General features: G+C 33.9%; 1 protein-coding gene across 2 annotated transcripts in view; it reads right to left on the bottom strand.

Moving 5' to 3' along the window:
- Window positions 1-20801, bottom strand: part of LOC143238880 (adhesion G protein-coupled receptor L2-like) — a 63155-nt gene that overhangs the window by 3837 nt on the left and 38517 nt on the right. For both annotated transcript variants that reach the window (XM_076479499.1, XM_076479500.1), the window contains 4 exons: window positions 19337-19403; window positions 19120-19186; window positions 17918-18003; window positions 14413-14539 (listed from right to left, as the gene is read on the bottom strand). In XM_076479499.1, the coding sequence (XP_076335614.1) occupies window positions 14413-14539; window positions 17918-18003; window positions 19120-19186; window positions 19337-19403 (347 nt within the window). The remainder of the gene's footprint in view (window positions 1-14412; window positions 14540-17917; window positions 18004-19119; window positions 19187-19336; window positions 19404-20801) is intronic.

Below are 20801 nucleotides of genomic sequence, written 5' to 3'. Positions count from 1 at the left end.
GCACATATCGCTCTCCTAATTTCTATATCTATTATTTCTATTGCTATTCCTTTACTTTATCTTATTTCTTTATCTGAGACTGATGAATGGAAATTAAGACTGATAGACGGTGTATCCCCACCGCAATGTTGTGATTTCTACTTCCACAGTCACCTCCAAAACATAGGGTTCATTATAATTTGTACGCTGCACTAATTGAAATAGTCCCAGGGTACAAGTTATAATGTGGGATATAAAGTGTACCCTATATTTTGGAGGTGACTATGGAAGTAGAACTCACATTGCGGTGGGGATAACAAACTAAGATATATATATGCCATTGATGAATTTCTGTGTGTGCACATTCGCCGACGTATTATCCCTGTCTCTATATGGTAGTTTTAAATATAGTGATATTCTTTTTATGACTATAGTAAGTGTAATTACTGGAGATGCGCCAAAAATATTTCTACAGAGATAAACTTAAAGTTCTGACTTGATTCAAGTGGGAAAAGGAGAATGAACATACTAGAAGATAGCGTGCAAATAAGCACTTAATGTATTTATATTACAAGACCAATACACAGCCCTATACAGGCAGTGTTGGATCAAGACGAACCTGGGGTCTTGGCTCCTTCTGTTCGTAGGCTCTACCAGCTGTATAAGTTAAACCAAAAATTACTTATAAGGAAAATTTTCATGGGGCCAGAGTTTTCGTAGGCTCTGGACACTGTGGCTATTGTGCCTAATAAATAATCCGACCCTGTATACAGGTGACGAAAGCACATTATGCTAGATAACATTACTCTCTAGGAGAGGTCTTCTAAATCAGAAGTAAGCCTGATTAAAGGAAGTTCTGATCTATTACAACTTGGTCAATTCTCCGAAAGTGCACTTATCATCTCACCACTTAAATATCTCATTTATAACTTAAAAAGAAACTCTTCCAGGTATTACTAAACTTTTAAACGACTGCTGCTACCGGCGAGTACGCTAATACAATACTAAGCCTTAAGAAATCTTTAACAATATCTTCGATTAGAAAGTTCAGTAACAATACAAGGCAATGAATGATTAACGCCAAAACAAATATGTAACCTACCATAGCAGGTTTAGCTGTACTTAGAACAATTCATGTGTCGAATATGTGTAAGTGAAAATATGTCGAAAATTTTGGTAAACTAAAACAGTTCACTTTCTAAATTAAATAAAATAACATTTTAATGATATGTTTACTGTAAAATCAGGTGTATTATTTAATCATACGCTTATTGCGTAATACCAGGCGTATTATTTCTATAATTTATATATTCTGAAATTATCTTAGTTTAATATCAGACAAGCACATATTTCAAATGTCGCTTCATCGAAACTGGTGTTCATTATCTTTTAACTCAACGATATGTCAAAGAAAAATTACATTTCAATCCCTCTTCTCTAGCAAAAACATCATGTAAAGGAAAATAATCTTTAGTTCATTTTAAACTTTCATAGATAAAGATAAGGGGCCAGATATTTATTACATTTGTTTTAGGTTAAAATTACGATGGGAATACATAAATACTATCTAACTCTTGTTATTCTATCTGTAGCGTTGCAAGTGAAAAAGGTAGCAAGACAAGTTCCTATAACTAAGTTCAGTGTTATACATATACGACAAATATTTAGATTTCTAATACTCTAATTTTAGTATTTTGAGAGTTGTTTAATTTATCATTTTGATTATTCTTACAACCAACAACTATCCGTTTCTCTTGATATAATATTATGTGAATTAATCAATTAAACCCAACTGCGGTTACGTAAAAGCTGAGATTATTTATTTGAACAAAACATTGTTTTCTGTCTCTAAGTTAACTCCTTTAAAATTACATATTATCAATTATCTAGTTAATTTCAAATTAAAATATTGTGATCCCCGTCACACCAAACATGCTCGCCATTTCAGCTGTGTGGGTTATAATGTTATGGTCTATCCCATTATTCGTTGGTAAAAGAGTAGCCCAAGAGTTGGCGGTGGGTGGTGATAACTAGCTGCATTCCCTCTTGTCTTACACTGCTAAATTAGGGACGGCGAGCGTAGATAACCCTTGTGTAGCTTTGCGTGAAATTAAAAAAATAAACAAACAAAATATTGCGTTTATATAAGTGAACGAACCGCAAGTAGTAATTACGTTTTAGATCCCGCAATTTTACATTATATAATGATATAATTAATAGGTGTTGGTTGTTCTACTTTATTTTTCGTGAAAAAGCTCTCTAATTCCTTTTTATTTCTATAAAACCAAATGAACAGTAGTGTATTTGTTCTAGACCATAGATGCTAATCAAAAGTTAATTACAAAATTTCCTAAACTATTTTTAAATGAGTTCACACCTTACTGAAACATATAACCTGACTAACTGTGATATCACACTGAAACATGATATCACCTGAAGATAAAATAAAATAATAATTGACTGATATTTAACAAAAAAGACAGTGAAACAAGAAATAAAATATAGTTATTGTTGTTTTGGGAATAGAACACAAAGCTACCCAAAGAGCTATCTATGCTCTGCCCAATACAGGTATCGAAAGCTGGTTTCTAGCAGTGCGAGTCCACAGACATACCGCTGTGCTACTGGGGTCGAAATATTTGTAAATAATAAAAAAAAAATGAAACATCACCTGAAGAATATTGGGTACGATGCTTGAAACATTTCACCTAAGGGATTTTGTGTGTGTGTGTGTGTGTTTTCTTATAGCAAAGCCACATCGAGCTATCTGCTGAGCCCTTCGAGGGGAATGGGATTCGCACCCCTGATTTTAACGTTGTAAATCGTAGACATATCGTCTGAATAAGTTGTTGTGTTGTGCTTAAACATATCATCCCAAACGTTTACATCTAAAATAAAATAGAAGCGACTTGGTGGATGATATCGTATTGATTTACTACCACAGTAGATTAATGACTTTATAGATCGTTTAAAGTAATAAACAACACTGCTAAAATTTTCTATATGCTGGTTTCTGTTAGGGGTTAACGACTTAACAAGTTGCCATCAGCACATCCTCTCCTCACCCTGAAGGCCTTTTAGTTTCTAAACTCACTTTAAAACATATACCTAAACCATTATGTATGATTTTAACTTTGTACGACTATAAGGGAAAATTAAGTAAGATCAAGGATAATTTATTTATAAGCCTAAACTTCAAGCCATAGAGAACAAAAGTATATTCTTGATGACGACAAACCCACTTGAAATAAAAATGTATTTCAGAACGGCTGGTATGGTTATTAACCTGAAGATGACCTAGTAAGATCGAAACGTTGTTCTCTGCTTATCAATAAAAGTGTTAATACCCATACCAACCGTTCTTAGATACAAAAGTATATTCTATAATATCGCGTGTACGACTGCAATTTCAACAGAAATACTATTGAAAAATATTCAGTTAATGTACAAGCTTATGAACGTTTCAATTCTAACAACTGTACATTGTCCTATCACAACCAAAGAAAATCACATGTTAATGAATCTCAGCATTGAAATGGCTACAAAAAAAAAAAAAAAAAGATACTGTTGAGTAGAGTAGATTATAAACAATTTACTTCACCGAAGATGGAAATAAAGTGGCATGAATAGTAAGTTATGGTTTCAGAGGAAAATTAAAACAAGAGTTTTCACTGAAAAAAGAACAGAGAAATCTCATGGTTGTAGGAAGATTAGAAAATGTTACATAACATTTTTTGAAAACTTACTTAAAATCTTCTTCTAATTCATACAACAAGACATAAGGAAATAGTAGCTGGGTTTAACAAGAACGAGAGATAATGTTAAAATATTTCTATGTGTCAAATCTTTATTTATTGAATATTATTTTTAAGATTACCATATGCAAACAATGCATATATATAAATCATTACTTATTGAAAATAGGTTAAATTTATTACAAATAAATTGATCTGGACCAAAAACTGTTACCTAGCCTAATCTGAATCACCCGCTGGTACAGCGGTAAGTCTACGGATTTACAACGCTAAAATCAGGGGGTTCGATTCCCCTCGGTGGACTCAGCAGATAACCCGATGTGGCTTTGCTATAAGAAAACACACACGCCTAATGTGACACCATTTTGAAAGATAGGCCCTTGGTCACTGATAACTTTTTGTCCGATTACGTGGAGTTTATAACCGTAAGTAACGAGTATTTCATTCGGAAAATAAAGTATCAAAAGAAATATATTAACGAATACTAATTAAGTTAAAACTGAGTGGAAATACAAAATGGAATTTTCTAATGAACAGTAATAAATTGAAATCCTGAAACAAAAGCAAGTATTTTAAAAATGTTTTTGAAATTTCATAACTTAAAAGATAATTCATATTTACGGCTCGGCATGGCCAGGTGGATAAGGCACTCGATTCGTAATATGAAGGTCGCGGGTTCGAATCCCCATCGCACCAAACATGCTCGTCCTTTCAGCCGTGAGGGCGTTATATTGTGACGGTCAATCCCACTCTTCGTTGGTAAAAGAGTAGCCCAAGAGTTGACAGTGGCTGGTGATGACTAGCTGCCTTCACTCTAGTCTAACATTATTAAATTAGGGTCAGCTAGCGCAGATAGTCCTCGTGTAGCTTTGCGCGAAATTAAAAAAACAAACAATTCATATTTATATTAATTTTTAAATCCAAAATTAGATAGTATTTAACGTGTTTATCCCTATCTGATAAATATTTCTACTATAAGCAGGAAAACATTAGTGACATTCCTCCACTCCAGAGTTAAGTTAAATCCATCTCGTGATGAGACAACACATAGGATCTGGTGCTCAACACCGGCTTAGCTGGCACAAGCAGATGGGACTAATAAAACATTTCTCTTTGCTAGTCTAACACATATAAACTTCTAGCTAACATCTGGTATCCATCATACAGCTGGATAAACTGGGACAAGGAACGTAAAGTATCATGCTTTGGAGCACAACAACAAGAAATAGGCCAACCTCGAACTCGTAACCATTCGATTGCGAGTCCAAACTGCAAAGCCGTTGAGTCACGCTGCGCCCACTAGTCCAGAGAGGGTTTAATAAGTATTGTTATCTATGAGGTTTAAACCTAACGAACTGAATATATATATATATGTCATAGGCAACGTTTACGTGGAACTAAAATTTTCGTCTTACTTTTTACAGTATTGACTATTATTTTTACTTTATGCTACAGTACGTATATATATCTGATTTATTTCATGCCATGGCCTGGTGATTAGGACCCTCAACTCCTCGTCAGTAAAGATCCTCGCACTTTCAACTGTGTGGACGTCATAATGTTACAGTCAATTCTACCCTTTCTGGTAAACGAATAATCCAAAAGTTGGTGATGTTGGTGATCTATCACAGTTAAATTAAGAACGACTAGCGCAGATAACCCTCGAGTAACTTTGCGCATGGTTCAAAACAATCCAAACTTTTGCAATCAGTCTATTTACTAATATGAGACGTGGTGATAATGGGTTATTTAGTGATTGTTTAGCATTATATGCTCAAGACTGCTTCCTGATTTACCTTTTAAGCAAATACCTGCTTAGTTGTGTTTGTAGCTTTATTGAAAAGCTGAAACATTCCATTTATTAAAGTATTATACCCAACTTCATGTATTAACTTCAAATTCAGCAGTGTTGATTTACGTTTCTCTTCAACTGGAATAACCACCTAATGACGATATTAGTGCTGGTTTAATCTAAGAATAAGCCTTCAAACAACAACCTTCTTCGGGATTTTACCAAATATGTTTTGTAGGATAATAATCTAATAGGCTTCAAGAAGTATGAATAAGCATTTTATAAAGGTATCACTCAGTATTTCACGGATGATACTTGTCCCTTAGTTATACTGATACCCCAACACTAATCTCAACAAATTGGTTTCTGTAAGCTTTTTAAACATTATAATCGTTAAATGACCCGAACCTGTAACTTCACCTTCAGATATATTTGTGGCTCTGGATAGCTCTAAGCTAAATGTGGCTTTTATATGTGCTTCTAGTTGTAATTCAAATAAGGATTTCTGTAGCTTGAGATTATTATATATTGTGCCTTGGACTTAATTTGTATGGAGTGAAATACCGTCATAACAAAACGAGTGATGTTGCCATAATTTTGGTTCCTGTGTCAACTATAAGCTTTTGTAGAAGTTTCAGACTGGAATGTTTGAGAGTTTGACCTTGCTGAATAATTCATTCCATTCAATTTATTCGTGATTTGAAAGTTCATTACCCCTCCCACGCCTCTATTTAGGGAAGAGAATCTATTCCGTCATTTATTTGTCTCTTCTGATAAGATTAAGTCATTTATTAGTCAGAGCTTTGTTGCATGCTTTTCAGCTTTTACGAATATTTATTCCACAATTACGGAGTGTTCTTTTTCAAGAAACTATTGCTTTAATGGTGGAGAAATGATTGAGAGTAAAAGTACTGCCAGAATGTTTGATTTTTTTGTAGGATTTTTAGATTGTTTTATATCACTTTGTTTTTCTGTCTTCATGTATGCTTCAAACATGAGGTGACCAGTGAAGACATTAAGTTCCCGATGCAATGATATGGGTTACATTCAAGATGGGTAAAATGATTAGTAAAATTGCAACGTATACAGAAGTCTCTTTCACATTGCATTTAGTAACTATTGTTGGTTCATCTGAGTTTAATATTATTATGTTTGCTGAATTTCCGTGTATAGCAGAATTTAAGCCTTTACCATTAGTGTTTTCATATACATCCGAGGTGGGTGTCTGTCATTAAAGTGTCATAGTGCTGGATATATGGGAGTGTTGTCAAACAGGAACTTCAAATCTTTAGCATGATATGCTATGTTATTTTTCATGTTCACAATGGTGATTTGAAGGCGAGTGGGTAACCTGGGAGAACTATCTTCTTTTTTGGCTCAATGGTCATTTTTTCACCGCAGTCATAGTAAGTGTTGCTGATAGGTTGAACTACAATAGTTATATGATTTTGATACGAGTAAGTATCTTGCACTAAATTATCTATTCTTCAAGAGAAATAAAATTTCAAGAAGTGGAAATTATGTATTGTATTATTAGCGCTAAGTCAGCAATAAGTAGTGTTTTGATATCACGGTTGATACCACATATATAACCTATGTTGCTTTGTGCTTAACAAAAAATGGACATTTATCTACAGTAATATGAAACCAAAGAAATTCAGCTAAAAATGCAAGAAACCTACTCTAAAGTAAATGATGAATAAGCAAGTGGCATGTTTGTTCGCATCAAATTCAAGGTACTATTGTGAATTATTTACCCACAGTTAGTAATGATAAAATAAATACTTTATTGTTTTTTTCCAAAGGTGTAGTTATTAAAATATTTTGATAATAAAAAACATTTATTCTTCAGATAAAAATAAAAAATCGTTTATATTTCAGACAATATTTCAATTACACTGCACAACAATGTTTTTGAAAAGTTTTGCTTTCTGAAAAGTTTTTGCTGATTGTGACAGGTGCCTGGTGGGTATGCACAAATATAGTTTTGGTTTTGCTTCATCATGTAGAAACTCTGAGAAGCAGACAGTTAACTGTTTATCGGCAATAACGTATTTAATTGCGTTTATGTTTCTCATACGTTATTAAGTTCAACATAATTAAAAGTGTTTTGCTCCTGACGTGGCAAGGATCTCATTGCTGAAGGCAGATTAGAGTATTCAATTGACTTCTTGTTTTTGGCAGAGAAACCAGACACATTAGTCAAACAAAAGTAACAGTCCGTCACATGGTCTTTCTGTTCTCGCCATATCATCGGGACAGCAAACGGCATTGTCTTTCGAGTGCCTCTGAGCTAAGCTCTCAGACAGACAGCACATGTCGCACAACAAATGTGAGGCGCCCATTCCTGGTTTTGATCACCAATTTTACAATTGAAGTACAGATGATATGCTTTCTTCACAAGAGCAGTCATTGCGCGTCTTTGATGAACAAGCGTATACTCGCCACAAAGATAGCAGAATGTATTGAAGCTGTTACGACATTGATGAGTCATATTGACCAACACCAATCGTCCTGTAAAACGTCTATAACATCTAACTTACTTGTTACAGTACTACTGAGGAAATGCTATATTCTGAAACAATATGTACACACTATAAGGTCTATATTAATCCAATGAGCAGCATCTGTGTATGCAAAGCCAATTTTATAGCCTGCTGAGACAGAGTCAAGCTAGTTCCGGCCTGCCCAGGCTGCATACTTCCACAGAACAGTTTCCAACCTGGCCTAATTTTATACCTGAACATGCCCAGACTGCACAAAATATTGTTCATAGGTCTCTTACAGAAACGAAAATTTTTGGACACAAATATAAGAAAAAACATGACAAAACTGAAGATTTCGATGAAACGGTATGTGATGGGCAAATTTGGATGTGATTTTCGTGATCAGCAGCCAAACATCTACAAGGAACACCCAACAGTGTTCAAGAAGCAAAAACTTTGTTGTGCAGTGTTACAGCTTCATTAGAATTAGTAGTGAAAAAAACTAAAATAGACAGATAAAATACGTTATTATTCTGATATTTCTTTACATGTAGCTGTAGATATAATAAAGTGAGGGATAAATGTTAAATCTGCAACTCAAATGTTACTCATAATTTTGGGCCTAGATTGCATTAAAAAGGATATAATTATAAACCTAAAATATCTAAATATAGATATAGAATATTCCCAGTTTTAAATTTAAAATATTTACTTTATCAAACCAATAATTAAATATATAAACATAATCATCCATAATGGTCTGCAAGGTATAGTAATATACTAACATCTCAAGACTTATCCCAGAATTTGAATTCTGCATAAGCCTATATTCACAAGAATTAAGCTTCTCAGTTTTAGGTATGAATTAAATTGTTAATGTTTGAAATTTAAATATGCAAAGCGTGGCTTAAATAAATGAATAATAATAAATAGATTAAAATCGAAACACAAAGTCAGTAGAATACAGTATAAAATTCATTTCTTGTTTCAGCCAAATGTCAATATCTGAAGCCCAGTGTTTGCTACCGTGCTACCACGAAATCAAGCACAGTTGGCATCACGTCAAAAAAATAAGCATAGACAAAATCGAACCAAACAAGGACTTTTCACAGAAATTAATTACAGCTTGAGTTATTCGTCACGCTTTTCAAGAGCACAGAGTTCCCATTGTTTGTCTGGAAAATGCGTATAGGCCCTTCATGTCATTAAACAGTAGAGCCTGTGTTTAAACACATAACATAAAATTAGTCTTAAGTGTTATCACTACAGAATTCCACTTAAATGTTTGAAAGCCAGGTTTGCAAATCCTCTGGATTACAAGATTTGTTAAGTATTTTACAGAGGTTAGGAAACATTATTTAAAACAATTTCAAGAACGAAAATCAACAAATCATGATACAACCACAGTTGACATAAGTCATAATGGAATGAAAAGTACCAGAACTACATATTCAAATTTCTCATGTTTTATACGAAGTGCAATTTTATAGAAAACTGATTGATTTGGGAAAACTATCTATAAGTTTTCTCTGAAATAAAATATTCATATACAGATATAATAAATATGTTTTTAGATTGAGAATTTATAATTTCTAAGATGAAAATATCTCTTACACACAATGGAACTGGAAGACAAGGGAATCTGGATTAACTTAGGGAATCAGGATTACCCAAAACAAAACCTGCAACAAGCAGTACCCCAGCAATATTAAGTAAAGTGTGAAGTCTGGTAACAAGTGATAATCCATGAACACATAGTATGTGGCAAAGCTATTCACGATTGTAAATAATCAAACAACAGAAAAGCAACAGAATTTACTTGTATGCAAGTTACTTCCACTACATATCCATTAAACTGTCATTATTTCAGGTAGATGAAGACTTAAACGAATAATTAGTCTATTATCTTCCTCACGAAAACAAATCGCTCAAAACACCACATGCGGTTCTTATGAATATCTTTGCAATTGGACTGTTAAACATTATGTTGTACATTATGGATACTATAATGGAGATATTGTGTGCTTTCGACATGACAGTATTGTAGTGGAGCTTTATGCAGTGTTAACTATAATGTAGGATTATTTTCAAGAAGTACAGTCATAAGATAGAGTATGATTGAATGTGTATGGCATTCACTATAAGAACGTGGTGACGCTTCAAATTATTTTGATACAACATATTCGATCTCTGCAACAATTATCACCATTTGAAGTAATCCAGCTATAAAGCTACAAACACTGTAAATACTCAATGGTTAGCTTTATAGCCGTTTATTCTTTCCATGATTACAAATTATCACTGGAATAACACTGCCTTGTAAGTGATGAATGTTTGAGTCAGTCCAGCTTCGTTTTTAAATACAATATATCTTTCACAGGGTCTTTGTTCTACTGCAGCTAGTGGTAATGCATGAACCTGTAGCGTTACTATGATAAGACACTTGTACATTAGATAGTACTGATTCTTTCGTTACTACACACATACAGGTCAGTTTTCTGGGTTCTGTTTCACTAGTTTAACTGTTATTTACATAAACCAGAAGCTTAATTACTTTACAGGCCATGTTGGATTGTTGGAACATAGGTGGTTAGGGCAGTCTGAGGGTCGCGGGTTCGGATCCCTGTCACACCAAACAGGCTTGCCATTTCAGCCGTGATGGCGTTCTAATGTGACGGTCAATCCCACCATTCGTTGGTAAAAGAGTAGCTCAAGAGCTAGCAGTGGGTGGTGATAACTAGCCATCTTCACTTTAGCCTTACAATGCTAAAAAATTATAAATGGCTAGCACAGTTAGCCCTCGTTTAGCTTTGTTAGAAATTCCAAACAAAAAACAAACTATCCTTAAAATGACAATGCTAAAGCCAGTGTTAGAGAAAACCTTCTTTATGTTAAAAGCTAGAATGAAGCAATATAAGTACTGGCTTTCCTCATAATATATTATAGACTACAACAGAGTTAAGAGAGGTACTGTATCTACCAAAAACCTCAACCTTATGATTTCATATTTTCATAAGTACATTTCAAACCAGTCCTGCTTGAATTGAACTGGTCATCCTACTTTTGGACACAAAAAAACTGCTGCATTTTATTAAAATTATGGCCAAATATAATCCAAGATAGAGCTGTGACAGTCAGAATTTATTTTTAATCTTTCAGCTGTTACCTGGGAATTGCCCATCAAAGGAAAGTAATGTTTTCATTGGAATCCATCCAGACAGAATCGAACCAGATTATTTTCCCTCCATGCTTAGAGTACTGGTTTACAATATCTTACTGATATGAAAATGATTAAAGCTGTGGTAAACAGTTTTGGAAATCCTTGCACATTCATTGGAAACCTATGAGGTTCTACTGCAACACTAATTGGTATTTGAAATATTTTGACATGTGTCAGTCAACGGTTCCATTCAAACTCTCTCTTTTTTAACCTCAAGATGACCTAGAAAGGTCGAAACATTGTTCTCTGCTTATAAATAAAAGTGACAATACCCATACCAGCCGTTCTGAGATACATTTTGAATTTAAGTCAGTTTTGAGTCTTTATAAATGCTAGCATCTCAGAAGCACTTTAAGGGTAAGTTGCTACTAAGCGATAAATTTTGGCTTTCTCCTATCTAGCAATTTATTTGGTGTAATACTTCAGTTCTTGTTGTCGCAGTGTCAGAATATTCTCGACACTCAAATAATGTCCATGAACATACCTAGTAGTTATTCAGTAAAGGTATACAAATTGTGGTAAATTTCAATAGGCAACTGCAATTCTAATATATGAATTGCTTTTGCAGGTGTTACAGATCTAAATGTGACCAAATGATCTTAAAAACTACATTTTTGAACTTTAAATTCACACAGAGAAAGTTTTATGTTTTCCATTGGGTCAAAATGGTCGTGAAAATGATTCATAAGTGTTCCTTATCAAAAACGTTTGTATCTATCCAAGTATTTGATAGAGGCAAGTGCTTAACCACCTAAAGCTAGAAGTAGATGCTGGGTAGCTTGGTCTAGAAATCGAATTTTACATACGGAATTATTCAGAATTGTTTCAATTACTGATTCATGTCTTTTAATTGTACCACTTATATTTGGTGAAGTAATCTTTAACAATACTATCAGATTATTGCAATACATACAAAAGCCTGCATTTGATTTCTTGGTTGATATGATACCTAGACACTAAGGTACTACCACATTCATCATACTAATTGACTGAGGTATATTTGAAACACAAGAGTTAAGAGTGGGTTACTTCTACATTCACCACTTCCTAACTAACTGAAGTAGGTCTGAAACACGAGAGTTAAGATTGGGGTAATTTTACATTCATCTCTTCCTAACTTACTGAAGTAGATCTGAAACACTAGAGTTAAGAGTGGGTCACTTCTACATTCACCACTTCCTAACTTACTGAAGTAGGTCTGAAACACTAGAGTTAAGAGTGGGTTACTTCTACATTCACTACTTCCTAACTTACTGAGGTAGATCTGAAACACTAGAGTTAAGAGTGGGTTACTTCTACATTCACTACTTCCTAACTTACTGAAGTAGGTTTGAAACACTAGAGTTAAGAGTGGGGTACTTCTACATTCACTACTTCCTAACTTACTGAAGTAGGTTTGAAACACTAGAGTTAAGAGTGGGGTACTTCTACATTCACCACTTCCTAACTAACTGAAGTAGGTCTGAAACACGAGAGTTAAGATTGGGGTAATTTTACATTCATCTCTTCCTAACTTACTGAAGTAGATCTGAAACACTAGAGTTAAGAGTGGGTCACTTCTACATTCACCACTTCCTAACTTACTGAAGTAGGTCTGAAACACTAGAGTTAAGAGTGGGTTACTTCTACATTCACTACTTCCTAACTTACTGAGGTAGATCTGAAACACTAGAGTTAAGAGTGAGTTACTTCTACATTCACTACTTCCTAACTTACTGAAGTAGGTTTGAAACACTAGAGTTAAGAGTGGGGTACTTCTATATTCACCACTTCCTAACTTACTGAGGTAGATCTGAAACACTAGAGTTAAGAGTGGGTTACTTCTACATTCACTACTTCCTAACTTACTGATGTAGATCTGAAACACTAGAGTTAAGAGTGGGTTACTTCTACATTCACTACTTCCTAACTTACTGAAGTAGGTTTGAAACACTAGAGTTAAGAGTGGGGTACTTCTACATTCACCACTTCCTAACTTACTGAGGTAGATCTGAAACACTAGAGTTAAGAGTGGGTTACTTCTACATTCACTACTTCCTAACTTACTGAAGTAGGTTTGAAACACTAGAGTTAAGAGTGGGTTACTTCTACATTCACTACTTCCTAACTTACTGAGGTAGATCTGAAACACTAGAGTTAAGAGTGGGGTACTTCTACATTCACCACTTCCTAACTTACTGAGGTAGATCTGAAACACTAGAGTTAAGAGTGGGTTACTTCTACATTCACTACTTCCTAACTTACTGAAGTAGATCTGAAACACTAGAGTTAAGAGTGGGTTACTTCTACATTCACCACTTCCTAACTTACTGAGGTAGATCTGAAACACTAGAGTTAAGAGTGGGTTACTTCTACATTCACTACTTCCTAACTTACTGAAGTAGGTTTGAAACACTAGAGTTAAGAGTGGGTTACTTCTACATTCACCACTTCCTAACTTACTGAGGTAGATCTGAAACACTAGAGTTAAGAGTGGGTTACTTCTACATTCACTACTTTCTAACTTATTGAGGTGGATCTGAAACACCAGAGTTGAAATTGGAATACATTTACATTGGAGTTGATGTATCAAAAATTTGATATTTTATTAAACCGAGACAAATATAACTCGCTATATAGAAATCACTTCTGAAAAGTAAGGGTTATATATATATGAAATATATATATAGTCACACTTAAATAAAATGATGCATTGTGAAGTATTTTTCAAATGAGTGAAGTAAAGGCTGTCATGAATTAATGTATTCGTGCTTCCATCAGGATTTCTTTATATCATTTATGCACAGTTTAGGAGCTTTAACTACCCATATGAAACGATCTACAGTTTATAAAAGCTACCTTTATACCACAAATAGGTATTGGAATGTAAATCGATTATTTTGGTAACAGATATAAGAACAACAATAATAACCTGAGTGCAAGAGGGTATCATGTTTTGTGATTAAAGTTAGATAAAAGAGGCAAATTAGAGAAGTTTTAAGTTATCTGTCAATGTCAATTGAGTAAAGTTCTACAGTCTGAAAAAGTTGAATAATTTTGTACATTATATAACTTGGCAGGAAAGAGATTTACTCGTAAGTGTTTTGTTTGAAACTTGAAGCTATTGTGGAATCATATTTTACAAACAACTATTGCCTGATGTACTACATAACGTGCTACTTCTACTATAAGTTAACATACCTGAAGGCCGTTCATTATAACAAATAGGTAAGCGAACCCAACTGTAGCTTCAGTATTGAAGAAAAATCCCACGACCCAAGTAAGTCCAAGAAGTGTCATCAAAGAGAAAGTTCCTTTTAACCAGTTCCTGAAACAAATTAAAAAGTCCTAAAGAACAACAAAAAATCGGAAATACATCCTGTAATACTGACTATGAAATGTATATTTTTAATGTTATATCTTTGCAGTTAAGCACAGACGAGAACAAGCTTAAGTTTTGGGTCTCGCTTTAAAACAGTTACAGCATTTTTATATTATAGTATGTGTTAACTTCTTGTATTAAACAAAATAAGTTGAAAGGTTTACTTTTATTTTTACAACCTCTGTAACTCAAGTAATGATATACTGTATGTTTTTTCTTTAGATTTTATGACAAACACATGATTACAATGTATACATATAGATACCTTGTAGTAATTACCAGTTGAGGATTATAAACTACTTTTTAATATTTGCATTCAAATAGAGAAATAGATTTTAAATATGAAATTAGTATTGCGCATTGTTTCTTGGTGAGGTGGAAAGACAAGTCCCAGTGTAATATTAAAGTTATTGGGCAAAAATGCTTTTAATATTTTTGAAAAACAATTCTTTCTTTTAACCTTTTTAATTTAAAGAATATAAAGTGAGCAAAAGAGATAAACATTAGTTTTTTTATCATTGTTAACTTACAGAACTTCACACTCTCTATTCCTAGTCCCAAATCAAATAAACGGATTACTTCAACTGAAAATGACGAAAATTTTGCTTCAACTCCAGTGGCTCTATGGTAAGTATGAAGGCTTACAATGTTAAAAACTAGTTTTCTATGGGAACAACACAGATAGTCCAATTGTGTAGCTTTACGCCTAACAACGAATCTTTAGATAATTCAAAATCACCTAAATAGCACCGTAACCAGTAGCGTAAGCATGCCTCTACAGCCCTGCATTTGCGGGGAGAAGAGAACTAAAAGTGGACTCGATTCACTCAGAATCATAACTTCAGTTATAAGAAAATAGCCCAATTGCCAGTACACGTAAGATGTAGTCCGTGTACTGTAGAAAGTCTGTGAAAAGTTTGTCAGAATGTGTGACCTAATTTATTCTTCGCGGAAACTAGGGTGTTCAGTAATAATGTGTAATTATGCCCATCAGACTGGGCATGATCGAGGACAGAGGAAGTAGTTCTAAGGATAGCATGAAGCATAAAATAATGCTTTTACAAAGTACAATTAACCCTTCATATGTTGTTATTTATAAATCTGGTAAGAAACATAAACAATGTATATGTAAGCCAAAGCGATACACTTAGGGTTGGTTTCACTTTATCACAGTAAGTGTAAATACAAATTTAAAATGCATGAGAACTATCGATATGTCCCCGCAGCATTATACATAACCGAAAGCTCATTTTTGCTACAGTAAAGTCGAGTGTATTATACTACTGTAAAAAGTACAGGTCGTCTAAGTCTTTATACTCACAAGATGGTGATAAACGTAACCTGTTGTTTTCTGAATTTCGCTATTTGCGCTAAGCTTTTCTAATTTTGAAGTGATATGCATCCCTCGCCGCCAACTAATGGAATACTTTAATAGAATAGTGATTTTGAAAGCTACTCTTATAACGCATCTACAACCCCAAACTGCGGAGCACGAACACAGAAACTCGGATACACATTTCGGCACATTAATCACTGACCGCTCTCGGCTCCAAACATAGTTTATCAGCTTATTATAAAGTGACTGTACTTTTTACCTGGCCCGGCATGGCCATGTTGGTTAAAGCGTTCGACTCGTAATTTGAGGGTCGCGGGTTCAAATCCCCGTCACACCAAACATGCTCGCCCTTTCAGCCGTGGGAGTGTTATAATTCCACTATTCGTTGGTAAAAAAGTAGCCCAAGAGTTGGCGGTGGGTGGTGATGACTAACTGCCTTCCCTCTAGTCTTACACTGCTAAATTAGGGACTCCTTGCTTAGATAGTTCTCGTGTAGCTTTGCGCGAAATTCCAAACAAACAAACTTTTTACCCAGTCTTGAAATATCAAAAGCATTCCTAAGTTTTTGTTAATGTTGATAAATTGTATAACTAAGAAGTTACATCTAAAAGTGTTTTTCCTGTGAAGGTAGGTTCAGTTATGCTGTTCAAAACGAGGGATAATTTGTTCCTTTTACACAAAAATGCACAATAGCCTGTCTACGCTGTGCCATCTGCAGTGATCGAACACTTGTACCATGCCAGGGATCTAACATATAAAACTGACCATACCTTAATTTTTTGAGCAGTGTATTGATTACTGTACAGTATGCACGTTACTTTCCACGGCTGAGGTATTTTTGCAGGTCTCTGTGGTGATCCTGAGGCCTCAAGTTGATTCACCTTCTTTTTTTTCTCAATGCAAGTAAATGCAAGAGGTATAACACCCTCCGACAATTGCCAAAACCCTTATCTGAATCCATTTTTACGATCTGAGTGTATGAAAAAAAAATTGTGTAAGAAAGTGTTGTTATATACTATTCCCAATAAGGATAGAATTTCAGTAGGACCACACTACCTACAAAACACCAATGTCAAAATGTAGTTCTTATAAACGTCGTCCTACTGCGATTCTTTACTCGCTAAGGTCTTACGTGTTTTTTTTATTTGCACACTCAGTATCATTTTAATTTAATATGTTAAACTCCCTATATAAACTGAAATGTCTTATTTATTCATAACCTAGGCAGATTGGAGCCGTACTTCAGTTATCCATGTTGCACATTAAAATTGTTTTTCTGCATTTTACAAACATAAAAACAACTGCTTTAATAATCGAGGAAAATTGTTTTTTACAATTTGTTAAAGCTAGTAAACATGTGGAACTCTACTTAATGTTAGATGTCGGTAAAACATCTAAAAGCTGCAAGCTCAGTTTTCAGAACCATGATTAATCTCGGTTCTGACATCTCATCTTATAGAATTCATTACAACATAACCACTCGACTTAGAAAGTGTTTAGATAAATAAGGGCTTTATAATAGTATTATTTTTTTTTAAATTTCGCGCAACACTGTACAAGGGCTATCAGCGTTAGCCATCTTTAATTTAGCAGTATAAGACTAGAGGGAAAGCACGTAGTCATCACCACTCACTGCCAACTCTTGGGCTACTCTTTTACCAACGAATTGATCGTCACATTATAACGCCCCACGGCTGAAAGTGCGAGCATGTTTGGTGTAACAGGGATTCGAATCCGCGACCCTCAGATTACAAGGCGCGCGCCTTAGCCACTTGGCCATGCCTAGACGTAATTATACCGTCTCAGAAAATTCACTTAAATATAGTAGTAGTTGTTACTGTGTGGCATAGATATTTATTTAGGAATTACAACAGAAACACATGTTGTTATAAAGTGATATCCACATTAGTGTTTATTGTAGCAACTATTGTTGCTATAGTGGAATAGAATATTTTACGTCTTATCAACTTAAAAACTATGTGACTTACATAGTTTTCTTTGTAGATGTCTGCTCTGCAATGAGTTTCGAAGATGCAGCTGATCGCAGGGACACAACCAGAATGATTATATTTACCTATAGATAAAAATTTGATTTAAAATACAAATGAAGCTACGATAATTAAAATAACAAATAATAAAGTAAACCATGGAAGATAAACACACTGTTTTTCTCTCTTAAGCGAAAACCGTTTCTGAATCTAGTTAATTCTCAGACTTACTTCACTTTGTTGTGACATAAACTACTTATTTTATTAGATAAAACTACAAACTAACGTTCTTAATATGGTGGAATACAATCAAATGTTTCATGCAACAAACAAGTAGATTAAACTACAGTGCTGGTTGTAACTGTAAACATAGATAGTCTCAGACGTTCATTCAGTTTGAAGGACTGAATAACGTATTATTTTAATAAAATTCACACTACGTTCTTCTATGCACTCAGATATTAAACATTCTGGATAACATTACCGGGTCATTCAAATCTCAAAGTCGTTTAAAGCTAAAATCACGTTCTACGCTCTCACAGTATTACACTTGATATCCACTATAAGTTTACTTATATTTCACATATTTTCCACAAATTTAGAATAAAATGCTGAGATGTCGCCATATTTTCGAGCTCTGTTGAATCTTTCTTTAATACGTTTCACACCATTTTGATGTACTTTATTTTACAATCATCTAAGTTAATTACAATTTCAAAGAAAAACAGACAGAGGTAAGATAATAAAAAAAAGGCTAAACTATTATTCCAAAATAATGCTATTCTTAATAAACATTGAGCGCTGAATAAATACTGTTATTTAAAGTTTGCTTGTTCTAAAGGAATTAGTTTCATTTGAAGATAATAGAAATAGTTTGTAATGTACCAAAAACATGATACGATATTTATCCACATAAATGCCACCATATTGAGCCTTTGTGTTCAGTAAAATATCGGTGTACATGACATTGCTTGTATATAATCTACCGTTCTGAGATCGATATTAAACATATTCTATTATAAGAGTACACTCAACAGGCCAGGAAGTTTTATAACTATATACACTTTATTTTTCTATAGATATGATTAGTACATTTAATATTTCTTAAAATTATCAGTTTAATTATTTTGTATTACCTGTTTTCAATAAATATGAATATTTGCTAATGTTAAGCATGAAATAATTTTAGAGAAGTTACCTACCAATATGACAACACTTGCTGGACCAGCGAAACTCCATACCATCCCTGTCTTCATATCAAGCCAACAGCTATCAAGAAATAAATCAATAAATATTGAAATCACTCTTGAATCTTTTCAACCCAAGCTGTATACATACATACATACATATATATATAAATATAAAAAGTTGAGAGTCAATAATGAAGCAAGTTCTATAAATACAATGATTTTAACTTACTTATGTTCCGTTCCGAATCCTGATGGATGTACAATAGATGAAGTTAAGACTATCACGAAAGGAACACCTAAGAGAGATTAATTGTTAAATTGTTAGTGTGCAATAATCACAGGAATTTTCTTAAATTCGGTTTTATCGTCCGTGTAAATCAGAATTAAGATAAAGTCATGAACCCTGATGTGTTTAAGATTGTTTGTGCATTTAGAAGAATGTGACTAGACTTAAATAATTTAACTAGCTTTTCTTCTTTCTACGCGTGAAGTTGAAAACAAAAAAAAAAAGGAAGGAAATGAGCAATTATATATATATATATATATTCGTTTAATTACTTTTGTTTAATGTTTTAACCAATCATTGAACTTCTCGGGCATTTATTTTACTTAAACATTTAAGTGAAGATAATTTGAGAGAAAACCCTATGAAAAATTTTATAATTCTTATCTCGTGTCCCAGTTATTAACAAGACGTAAGCCGAATGGTTTCAAGTTCGTGCCCTGTTGACAGAATTTTGAACCACACTTTGGGGGATATAGTTGCATTATAAGATTGAGCAGTCAAACCTAACTGTTTGCACGATAATTGGCAGTGGGTGCTTTTGACTAACTGCTTTCCTTCTAGTCCGTCAGATCAAACTTAGGGAGAACTATTGCAGGCAACCCTTATGAAGCTTTACGCGAATATCAAAAACAAACAAACTCTTGTATTTTTCGCCCATTTCAGAATAATTGCTATTTTAATAAGTACAATGGCTTATTAAGGTTAATATGGAAGATACGATGCAAATGTTTAATTTATTCATTCAGCAAGAAATTGAAAATAAGAGAAATTATGAAGTTCAAAACCCACTAATAAAGTGACAATTTTTGCGTCATTTTAACATATTGTTGAGACATCAGAAAATGCTCATTCCAACTCTATAATCTTATAATTTTTAGCCCACCGCAGTAGTACAGCCGTATGCTTACAGACTTAACACTAGAAACTGGTTCCGTGGTGGGCAGAGTACAGATAGATCTTTGCTTAGATTGACGCATAACATCGAGTAACAACAAACAGCTTTAATTTTTTATTTAAAACGCCATTTCGCCTAATAGTTTTAGAAATAACAATTTATTTTTAATATGTAGAAACATGAAAATAATTAACAGTACCAAGATAAAACATTATTTTGCAGTGATCCAACTGGAATATGTAAACTGGCGGATGTTACAGTTAGCTGTTATGATGCAATAAACGTCCAGGATTTATATTTACGTCACAACTGTTGATATTGATCGAGTTTTTCGACGGACTTTGTGCTGTTATTTCCAAATATTTCTGAGCCAGTTGTCCACCGTTATTTATATTAATTATGAGGTTAAGTGTCGAGCGTTATGAATGGGTGGAAAATAACGAGAAAAAGGTTTAGGTAAGGTTTACGAGATTGTTATCTACAAGCTAGCCCGCTATGGCCAGGTGGGTTAAG

The sequence above is a fragment of the Tachypleus tridentatus genome, chromosome 13, assembly GCF_004210375.1.
Source record: "Tachypleus tridentatus isolate NWPU-2018 chromosome 13, ASM421037v1, whole genome shotgun sequence".
Taxonomy (NCBI): Eukaryota; Metazoa; Arthropoda; class Merostomata; order Xiphosura; family Limulidae; genus Tachypleus; species Tachypleus tridentatus.
This window is presented reverse-complemented; position numbering and strand designations above follow the sequence as displayed.